The sequence below is a fragment of the Barbus barbus genome, assembly GCF_936440315.1.
Source record: "Barbus barbus genome assembly, chromosome: 50".
Classification (NCBI taxonomy): Eukaryota; Metazoa; Chordata; class Actinopteri; order Cypriniformes; family Cyprinidae; genus Barbus; species Barbus barbus.
In genome coordinates this window covers 14,605,839-14,618,018 of record NC_136728.1, presented here as the reverse complement: position 1 = coordinate 14,618,018, position 12,180 = coordinate 14,605,839, and the positions used below count along the sequence as shown (strand labels likewise).

General features: G+C 33.6%; 1 protein-coding gene across 2 annotated transcripts in view; it reads right to left on the bottom strand.

Annotated features, from left to right (window-relative positions):
- Positions 1-4,759: 4,759 nt before the first annotated feature.
- The window catches only part of LOC306868190 (septin-7-like), a 30,218-nt gene continuing 22,797 nt past the window's right edge, over positions 4,760-12,180 (bottom strand). For both annotated transcript variants that reach the window (XM_079414260.1, XM_079414261.1), the window contains exons 8-13: positions 11,343-11,439; positions 8,294-8,345; positions 8,008-8,133; positions 7,307-7,442; positions 7,035-7,180; positions 4,760-6,324 (exon numbers count right to left, since the gene is read on the bottom strand). In XM_079414260.1, coding sequence (XP_079270386.1) covers positions 6,285-6,324; positions 7,035-7,180; positions 7,307-7,442; positions 8,008-8,133; positions 8,294-8,345; positions 11,343-11,439 — 597 coding nt within the window. In that variant the 3' untranslated portion in view covers positions 4,760-6,284. The remainder of the gene's footprint in view (positions 6,325-7,034; positions 7,181-7,306; positions 7,443-8,007; positions 8,134-8,293; positions 8,346-11,342; positions 11,440-12,180) is intronic.

The following is a 12,180-nucleotide window of genomic DNA, read 5'->3' as shown; positions in this document are numbered from 1 at the left end:
TGAGTTACTAAAGAATTAAAAATGACACACTATAGGTGGTTTCCTCAGAGGTTTTGATGATCTGCTGAATCAGCCTGCTCTTTCATTCACTGTACTTTAGATTAGTAATAATATTTTAGCAGGTCTGAATGCTATTCTGTTAAATTATCAAATCTTTCATGGCGTATTTGTCAAATTTATCATGAATATTGCAGAAAACAATTAAACGTACAGTTTGTAAACTAGATTATTATGTGACTGATATAGACATCTACATATTCATACACATTTACACATTCTAGTAGAGTATTTGCGTGTGTGCCATTTACTGCACATGAAAATGAGGGTACATATCGTACAAAAAAAACACAGACCAAAAGTGCTGAACACAAAGATCTTGATCATTATCAGGCTAATCTGATTTTTGCTGAGATGCATCACCTTCGTCTTACAACTTCACATGACTTTCCATGGTTTCTATAAAAGAATGATACTGTATGTAATATGTATTCTTACATACAGAATGTATGATAAGAGCTGATAAAATGTAAAAACTGTAACTTGAATGCAATGTAAGTCACTTTGGATAAAAGCGTCTGCTAAATGCATAAATGTAAATGTATTCTAAATAGATCAAGAAAAAAAAGTTGAAACCTCATATTCCATACATTATATTATGGAAATAAGATCATAACAGATTCAGTGGCTCAATGACAGACGGACAGATGTTTGATAATTATAATGATTTTTTTTATCTATATGAAAACAAATGAGATAAGACTTATGTGGGATCTTGATAAAATAATTATTTCACACACCGGTATATACAGTAATCATCTAAATAAGTAAAACATATTAATAATCTATAGAAAATCAAATAAATTACTTTCTAAATTTCTATTTATCTAAACGTATTAGTATATCATAATAATAATTATACGTTTTAATAATTTGATGTAATAAGTTTAAATAAAGTTTATATTAAAAATATATCATGTTTTTTTAATTATTCATTAGAACATGGCAAATAATTACATTTGATTAAATAATACATACAATATTTATATAATACATAATTATATTTGCATTAAGATTTCCTCACATTATGAAATCTGTTGTGTTCTTTTTGTTAATGAATTATGCAAGTACAAAACATTTTCATTTTGTACTACAACACGTTTCCATTCTAGTTTAATATTTGCATATTGAAAACCCATGTCAGTGGTCATGTATTTTTTTTTCTTTTTTTAATGCCGACTGTGGAAAGTGAATTTGCTACAATCGATGAATTAGCCCATAGTCCTTCTGTGATTTGGACATAAAGGATGGTACAAGAGATGTTATATTACATTTCTTTTTTACATTTCTTGTAATGAGCATCAGCAAAAAGATGTGCTGTAAACTTCTGACACCCGTATTTTATCTCCTCACGATCTCAGCTTGCAAAAAGCATAGAAACACATAGCAAATGTGATTCTCCGTGTGGGCTTTGATGAAGAGGAGGGGGGACTGAAGTACACTTCCTTATCAAACCACAGATCTGAGTTGCTATCTAGCATCACGTCCCAAAAGCATTTAAAAATGGTGCAGACTCAGATTGTCTCAGACAACTGAATCAGCTCATTATCAAAGCTTGAAGAGCAACTTCAGATCAGAAACCATGAGGGCGTCTTCTTTGTGTCTGATGTTCGGACTGGTCCTGCTGATGGCCTGGACTTCTGAGGCTCAACGTAAGTTCTCTTGAAGTACAGCTTTGCTTCTGACTAAATTGTTATCTATATAAGACATGAAGTTGTACATAAAGTTTAAGTGATTAAAATGGATCAAATTAGAAACAAATAAGCAACAAAACATATATAGAGAGTTTGAAAGAACCCAGAAACAAACCAATATGCTGATTAAAGAGCCAGATATGGTCCTTCACGGAACCTAAAGTTCTAGAAAGGACATTTATTGGGAAGGATGAATAATGTCAAAATCATATTTGGTTGGATATGGTAAATTTTATGGTTCTCTCCTAAAACTAGAAAATATACATAATGATATATTTTATCTCACCAACAGCAGTTGCTCATGCAGTTCCTGAGAATTGTTGTTTCAAATTTATCGACTTTGAAATTCCAGCCTCAAAAATTGTGAGTGCTCTGAAGACAGGTACACATTGCCCAGTCACTGGCATTGTGTAAGTATTTAACTAAAATATATTATTTATAAACCTTTTAAATTGTAGACAAGTGGTAAAACTGATTTTGTGTGCTTTTCCTCCCTCAGGGTTAGGACACCTAGAACTGAATTTTGTGTGAGACCGGATGCAGATTGGATAAAGAAATACACGTAGAATCAGTTCCGTTAATAAACATGCATTATGCCCAAAATTATACTGTTACTGCTTTATTCAACTGTCCTTTCTTAATAAATGTATTTTTGCATCTCCTGATTAATATTGCAAGAATCTGAATGTTAAACTGTCTTCATTTAGCTCTCAATCTATGCTAATAAATCTTAAAATGCAATGAGATTACCTGGTGTCAGACTCATTTGAATGTGCGCATATTCATGTAGGCCTATTCAATTAAATTAATGTATAGCCTACATATACAACAAAGCAACGTGTTTGCATAAATACAAACCTGAAAAAGATATTGTTTCTAAATGCATAAGGCATATGTACTCTTTGTTGCAGTTTCTATAAAATAGGATTTAATACACACATAGGCAGGTTCGTAGCCATCGTTTCAGATGTGAAGGGGACAGAAATGTAACACGCACACACACAATATATATATATATATATATATATATATATATAAAACATTAAATCAAATCAAAAGTTTTTGAACAGTAAGATTTTTTTTAAAGAAGTTTTTTTTCTTCTGTTCACCAAGCCTGCATTTATTTGATCCAAAATACAGCAAAAGCAGTATTGTTGTGAAATATTTTTACTATGTAAAACAACTGCTTTCTATGTGAATATATTTAAAAATGTAATTGTTGCTGTGATCAAAGCTGGATTTTCAGCATCATTACTCCGTCAGTGTCACATGATCCAGAAATAATTCTGATATGCTGATTTACTGCTCAATAAACCTTTTTTAATTAGTATTATCAATATTTAAAACAGCTGACTATATTTTTTCAGGATTCTTTGATGAATAGAAAGATCCAAAGATCAGCTTTTATCTGAAATAAAAAGCTTTTGTAACATTATATATACACCATTCAAAGGCTTAGAATCAGTATAATTTGATATTAAAAGTGGGGGTGACATGTCCCCCGCGTGATCTACGCCCATGCACATAGGTCTACATTAAAAAAAATAAATCATTACAAAGATGCCATTCTATGTCTAAGCTGATGCACTGACACACGCACACACACGTATATATGTGTATGTATCAGTATATCAGCATCTTTGTAATGATTTTTTGAACATGCTACATTCAACCAGAAGTTTTGTGTTTGGTTGTAGATCTCAACTCAGTAGAGGTGGGTGCTAGCTTATCAAACCTCAGATCTGAGTTTCTAGGACATCACGATGGGAAAATATTTAAAGCGAGAAGCAGACTGACTCTAATTCACTCAGATTTCTAAAAAAAAAACAACTCATCACCAAAGCCTGCAGATCAACTTCATACCAGAAACCATGAGAAGATTTTGTATTCTGGTGTTCAGACTGGTCCTGCTGATGGCCTGGACTTCTGAGACTCAAAGTAGGTTCTCTTGTAGTTTAAACGAGTTAGTTACATATTTACAAAGGTGTACACACTTTAAGACAAGGATACAGTTGTTCTGCAATGAAATCACTTGTATTTAGTATAACATCTCTTGTTTTTTGTTTAACCAACAACTCAAGCTTTTCCAGTCTCTGAAAGGTGTTATTTTGGTTTCATAGACTTATAAATTCCACACATCAATATATATTTTTAGCATATTTTGTCACAAAAACTTTTTTCCTCAGGGTTTCAACATCTATAGGCAAATTTTGTGTGCAACTAGACAGTGCTTGGAGAAACAGAGAAACGTGAGCTTTATCATTGAAAATGCAGCATTTGTATCCAAAATAATGTTTAATGTTCAGAACCATTTCCTTTCTAACTAGTTTCATTTTTGTTGTCTCGTCGTTGACAGAGATAATGTGACAGGACAGGCAAACCTTACATCACCTAATGTCCAAAATATATCCTGGCAAACCACCCAACAAGCCCTATGTCAATACCCATGTCAGCAAGTGAAATCCAAAAACCATCCTGCTGAAGAAAACAGATCCTTCCCCAAAGAGAACAACCATCCTACCAAAGAAAATAGATCCTTCCCCAAAGAAAACCACCCTGCCACAGAAAAACAGATCCTACGCCAAAGACGACCACCCCGACAACCACCCTACCGAAGAAAACAGATCCTACCCCAAAGACAACAATCATCCCAACAACCACCCAGCTGAAGAAAACGGATCCTACTCCAAAAACAACCACCTAGCTGAAGAATACATATCCTACTCACAAAGATTTTTCAATAAAATATGCTCATTTTTCTAAGTTTTGTTCTCCAAATATGGTTCTAGATAATTACAAATGTGAAGTGCTACAAAGAACCATAAGAACCTGTTCCTCAAATACTGTTCTGCTGTTTTCTGAAGGAGCAGAGTTGTTGTTTTTCTTATATTTGTCAAGTATGGTTTTATGCTAACGTTTTTAGTACTAACATAAAATAAAATATACATTTAAAAACCTCAAAAACCAGTGTTAGACTACTGATAAGAAAACATGACAACATGACCAGTATCAGCATAACATCTCAGGTTTAATATACAGTTAGGCAAAAAGAATAACAGTTGAAGATAAAACATGAAGAAATACAATCGGAAATTGAAAATCATATACATATACAAATAATAAGAAAACAAACATGTCTAGAGCCATGTTCAGGTCTACTGTAAAAAAAAAAAAAAAAAAAAAAAAAAAAAAAAAAAGTGTAGAGTGGTTAAAGAAAAGTTATTTTTTTCTTTTTCCCAGAATACTGTTCTATTAAAACCTTAAACTAAACACAGAGCATCTGTGTGGTTTAGCGATCCATGACAGGAAGAACAGAGTGTTTTCGAACTTGCATAATGACAAACCTGCAAAATATATAATAGTGTGATCACACGAGGCATACGGGGACTCTTTATTGCCCTTTGCATTGAGAGTTTTGTGCACGTTGCGGTCTATACGCTGTTTGGCATGTGTTAGACCTGCGTGTTATAAATCTAAACTATCCAACAGAAACAAAAGAGCTCTTCCATTCTCATTTGGAATGTAAAGCAAGTTTATTATAAAGGGTAATCTGGGTAAGTATGGCTAAAATAGATACTGAACTCACTCAGGTTAAAACTGACCATCAAGCCCTGATCTAGGACCAGCCCCAAAAACTAAAAATCCAAGTCCCAACTATTAAAATGAAGCAAACTGGTCTCAGATCAGTTTAGGAATAGATCAAGGGACATCTGACATAATCGGTTCACAATAAAAAAGAAAATAAAACATGAGCAGAAACAGTCTGCAATTTTAAGGCAGAATGTTCGAGCAACATCCTATAATATTACTGTAATTATTTTATATCCATCCATATCAAAAAATGACTATTGTTATTAATGTTGACAATCATGCCATTTTGTATTACACCATCTATGGTAGGGACACAATTATCTACGTACACAGCCAGCAAATGGGTTTAAAAACATGGAAAACTGTTATCGTCATAATTTAGCTGTGCAATAATGTTAAAACAAGTCTTTAAATGTTTATGACCCCAAAGAAACACACTAGCAGAAATCAAAGACCATAATCCATAGCGTTGCTTTTCAACATGCTTAGCTCTGTATAAACTTGCTTCCGTCCGTCTGTCTCATTCTCTATCACACCCCTACAAACCTACCACAAGACCTTCTCATCACTGAGATGTGCGATTTGATAATGTCTGTCTGTTCTGTCAGAAATGATCACAAACTTGAAGTATTGTTTGTAATAACCAGAATTTAAAGTTTCAAAGGAATGTTGGTCGATATTCTCAGTCTAATCGAAAGGTTGAAAACATACTGGGCATGTGGTGTACTATTGTAGTCAATCAGAAGAGGGAGATAAAGTTGTGTGTGGATGTGACTATAAAAATGCCCTGTATTTTCATAGCTTTCATTCATGCAATGGATGTGCAGTAAACCGTACCATAGCACTCCTGCATGTGTTTCTTATGAGGTCATAGAACATTACAGCATCAAAAGAGATGCAAGGAGTTTCTGGTTTTATAAGGAATGGAGCTTCATGATGTCTTTAAAAGATTTTTCCTTTTTTCTTGTTCTTTTCCATTGTCCTGAAAAACACAAAAACACAAAAACATTGGTGAAGAAATTAAATGAAACAGTAAATTGTTACAGTTGATGAAACGTAGTTATTAATATTTTTCCATTACTCGTACTTAATTTTTTTTTTATTAACATTAATACTCTTTTTATGCTACCGCTCTTATGTTTACTGATGCTTTGAAACAATATACAATACTTTTTTGCTTAAAAAAAAGAAGAAATTAATACTTTATCAAAAGTGACTGTAAAGACATTTATGTCGTCACAAAAATATATATTTAAAAAATTTGCAGTTCTTTTGAACTTTCTATCAAAAATCCTGAAAATAAAAAAACATACAGATCAAACTTTTGAATGGTAGCGTGTTTAACAAAAAAGCTGAAAAAAGATAACTGAAATTAAGTTTAGAAAGACATAAACCATAATATGTAGAACATTAACAAAATATTTATTAAATGTCAAAAATTATTGAATTAAAAAAATTAATACACTAAAATAACTATATTAATTTTGTATTAAATTTTTTTAAAATTCTAAAACTTTATTTCAGGTTCAAATTTGATTCTGAATCCAGATTTTCAATATGATCCAGAAAAAAACAAAAAAAAAACAAGTTTACTGCATAATTTAGGGACTGAATAATACAGAGAGCTACAGAAAGACTATTTTAAGAGAAAGACACTGAGGGATTGAGATGAAAGAACAGCGAGAGTCTCACTTTGATGCATCAAGTTTCTGCTGCTCCAGGATGCGTTGCTGGGCTTCCCAGTTGGCTTTTTCCTCCTCAAACTGGCGCCTCTTCTCATCAAGCTCTTTATACTGAGCTTCTAGATTCTTCTTCATCTGTTCATGACGCCGCTCCAACTACATCAAAGATGGCCAAGGATTTTTGTGATATTAGCCATGAGAAATATAGAGTGCAATGGGAAAAAAAATGCTCATAAGTAGAAATCGGAAGTAGAAACCAAACACAAGCATCATCACACACACCTCTGCCTCAGAGTCCTTCAGTTTTTGTTTTTTTTCTTTGACCTTCATCTCAAAGACCTGCTCCATCTCTGTCTCCATCTTCTTCATCTTCATCACATGCTCCCTCCTCTCCTCCTCCATCTGGGCCAGGGGACTCCTACAAAGAGAGACATCACAACAATCGAAACAGAGGTGGAGAAATTTACCATTACATAACTTGTTCACAATTATCCTCTGTAGTGAAAGGGTGCCACCAGAATACAAATAGGTAATAAAAACATCACAATAATCCACAATCACTGCATAAAGCAATATTATGAGCATATTTTAGCTGGAAACAACAGTTTAAGGTTAAAATTGACTATGATGGATTTGTTTCTTACATGATTGATCTTTTGATTCGTAAGATGTTAACTGATTGACTTCACTTGTGGATTATTGTGATGTTTTTATGAAGTCTCATTCTGACGGCACCCATTCATTGCAGAGAGGTAAATATATCCAAACCTGTTCAGTTGAAACTCATCTACATCTTGGATGGCCTTAGGGTGAGTACATTTTTAGAAAATGTTCATTTTTGGGTGAACTATTCCTTGAAGACTAGACTTTTTAAGAATTTTTAACCATTAGACTAAAGTTTGCAGGTTTGATGCGAGGAAATGGTGATTCAGGATCTCAATAACATACTCAACATTTAACTAAAAACAGAACTGTTCTCGTACTTTGTGAGCTGGCCCTTGTTCTTGGTGGCATCGACCCCGTTGCAGGTGACGGCTGCTAGTTTCTTACTCCGGTAGTTTTCATAGTGAACATTATTAGTCACGTCCTTCAGGTCCTGCATGTGAGTCCTGCAACGGATTGTTTGATGACAGGTTAAACTTTGATTAAAACTCCAATTCAGTATTTCACTTTCAATGACTTGATGCTGGAAACTTGTCAGGCCGTGCCTGGATAGAACACAGTGTTAATTCACAGTTTTCTCATGTAACACATCACATTGTTTCTCACCTGATGAGCATATTCCTCAGGACCGTGAAGTCACAGTGCTCACCGTTCTCCACTGAAACAGGAAGAAATAGATGTTTTAGCTCAATAGTATCACACTGATTTTCAAACCCTTTAAAATATCGAACTTTAAATGAAAGCTGAAAAATTAAATGTGTCAAAATACAATCTTTAAAGCAATTAAACTACTTGCATATTTATGTGCAGGACTACAACATATAATGCTGTAAAACTGTTAATTTTAACAATAAAGGTTGACATGAAAATGCATTATTTTTGTGGATGTATGTAGTTATGATAGACACTTAATATGAGATTGCACCTCTATTTTAATAAAAGATGCAGTCAAAAACAAATTTTAATAGGGATGCATGATATATCAATACCATATCAGTTATCAGCTGAAGTTTTTTTAATTTACCAATATCGGTCAATATTAGAAATGCTATTTTGCATGCTCATTTCCTTTATTTTTACATTTAGATAACTTTTGCATCCATAGTAAATCTGAAAAGTCATATTGTAAAAGATAAGGTTAATCCTTAATTTAATTGAAGAACTTTATTTTAGCTTTTAATATTTATTCTTAATTCATTTTGACAAAATAGTATGGAATTCTACTACTGGACATTTATCTATTATCAGCCGTAACGTGATTTGCAATACTGTACAGTATTCTTAATTTAATTAGACTAAATAGTGCAAAATTATACTAATAGCTATTTATCAATTAGCAGCCATAACATGAAAATAATTAATGGGCTTTTAATATCATTAAAACTATATTTTTAATATTTTAATATAGTTTTAATATCAGTGCATCCCTAATAAATAATAATATATTTTTTTTAAAAACAAACATAATACAGTGACAAATTATACATTAATAAGCAAACAGGATCAGACACCGAGGTTGTTGACAGAACAAAATTAATCAGGTAACAATAAAACAATATCAAACAAACGAAAAATCAAAAGACACAGGTCAGGTGGTTGTCCATTAAACGAAAAACACAATTTAGTAATTAAACATCAAAACAGAATATGTCAAAAGGTTAAACATTCACAGCAGGTTAGCAGTTCAGACCGCTATTATGTGATCATACACACAGGTATGTATGATCAAACATCGTTGTCATCACATGGTATTCTGGAAAAGGACCAGAGACAGTATTTTCTGAAAGATGGTTAAAGGATGAAATGCTTTCTGCAAGTCTAGCCTGCACCGTTACAGCAGTTATAGAGCCCTATGATGCTTTACCAAGCGAGCATCTTACCTATAAGGAGAACTCATGCTGATTGACCGCCCCACGTGTCAATCATCTGCTACAACCACCTACCTGTGAGAGAGCAGTTGGAGGGGCGGGACTAAAGTCTCTCCTGAGGGAACACCCACTCAACCTGTGATTCATGGGCTACTACGACTAAAAATGGTGTGTTGTAGGAAGGGTTACATGGCATAGCGATGACAAGCAGAGAGACCAGCCAAATGGAGCTAGGAGGAGGGGCAGGGGTGGAGTCATATGTCTAAAGGGATCATGGGATTTGTAGTTTCTTCTTTGATGGGACCGCAAACTCCTGATGCTGACAGGTATAGATGGTGCCTCAAAACGGCGTCCCTTATATTGGGTCGTGTGTTAAGACCGTGTTGATCAGAGGTTAGAATGGAAACATTAGCACTCAACCCCGCATCAGAGTTCTGAGTCAAAAATGGTTATAAATAATGTCAATGCACTATAATAGAAAATGATGTATGTAAAGGAAAAAAATAAATGTTTTGACCTCAGGGGTACATTTTGTATCCCTCAACGTATTTAAATCCAAAACGGGGGTTGGAAATAAGTAATGGGAGGCATGCATGTCTGGATGCAAGGTTTTGTTTAAACATATGAGTAGGGCTGGGTGACATATCAAATATTTATGATGTATTTGCAATGATTTTGTTTGCAAAATCAAATTAAGCAACATCATAAATAAAGGCAATTTTTTTTCTCTGTGTTCCCTCCTCATCTATGAGTTGCAAGATATCTGCAGGTAAATATTGCTGCTTATTAACACTGCCACAGTAGTAAATATAATCATCATGGATATATATATATTTTTCCCTTGTGGTCATTTAGAGAAAAACTTTTTTTTTTTTTTGGAAAATTAGTTTTATAAAATCTATATTTCCAAACTATATAATTATATTTCAAAACCTTTTCAATTGTATTTATTATACAGTTTATTATTATATGAAGTAATTTGTAATCACGCGCACATTTTATAAACATTACAAATTACATTATATAACGATATACAATAAAACAATGAGTCCTTGAAAAAATTAAATATATGTGAGATAGATATATATATATATATATATATATATATAGATATATATATATATATATATATATATATATATATATATTTCTAGCTATATCGTCCAGCCCTACATAGAGGGTAATTAAGAACCTATAAACATGTTAGAGAGCAGTGTTGCTCTATTTTCTATGGGGGCTGCAGCTAATAGGTTTCTCCATGACTATTTGTAGAGCACAAATCTGACAATCAGCAAAGATTCAGAGCAGCAAAAATGTGAAAGAGGAAGGAGAGGAGGAGGCCTTAACGAAGAGCGTATAAATGAAAAATGGTTTTGTTTACCAATAATGCCCTCTGTCAGTCATGAAAAAGAGCAGACAGAAAGAAAAAAAGAGAAAAGAAAGAATGACACATAAACAACTGAGGAAAAAAAAGACACACTCGCTCACCATAAAACAACAATTCCAAATGAAAAAGTTTTCAGGCAGGAGAGCTTTGTAAAGAAAGAAATGTGGGGGAAGTAAAACCACAACAAGAAGTCATTTGTGGCCTATGATGAGAAGAGGGGGTGACAATATTTCTCTCTGGAAAACCTTTCACCTCCCTTTTCCAGAACCCCTCAGGTTGGACATTTGACCTTTGAAACAAATCGTCCAGCAAGCCCATGCACTTGTTTCACACGCACTGGAACACCCCTGTTCTCTTTACAAATGGTACAGTCCTCGTGAAAAACTCATATGGGACATACCTTCTGCCACACCCCAGGGGTACTGACGCCCTCTAACCTTCCTGCCATTTACTTCGATCACCACGTTGCTACCGACCACAGCCAGAGGCATCTTCTCCTGTTGGTATGAAGCACAGTTAATTCAAGTGAGCCTGTATTGACCGCACACAGAGAAAGTGAACAGGCACAGGGGGGCTGACGTAGATTCACATTGAACTTCAGAGCCATAGATGGGTCAGTCAACTAAATTGGTTCTGCAGCAGTTTGCATGTCGTCAATAATAACCTCAAGCTAACCTAGAGACGCAAACAACATTGTGGATGCTGCTGGGAGAATTACAGACTTTAAAGACAAAACATTTATCATTGTTTTCTGTTGTCAAATTCAAAATTTCAAAAGATTTATGTGAGGCTGCATAATAAATGATCAACATGCCGGCTCAACATCGCGATGTCTATCAGCCATCGGATATGGACGACGGCATCGTCTATCGGCCCAACCCTACAATGAACAATATTTTTACAGGATCTTCAGGATTCTTACTGTGACTAATGAATTTCTATGACTTTTCTATAGTTCTATAGTTAGTTTTCTACAGACAATTTCCAGTTGATCGAGATTTTATATAAATACATACATTTTTTAAAGAAAAATGTCCATGCAAAAATCTATTTCTAATAGATTATATATTTCAGAGCATAATTTTAAACATATATTCACTCAAGACACTGCAAGTACTTTTCCAGGCCTAGAAAATGTCCATTTAAAAATGATATATTTTTATAATAAATAATAAACACTACATATTACTTTTTGTTTTATAAATTATAAAATATTTAAGTATATATATAAAATTTGA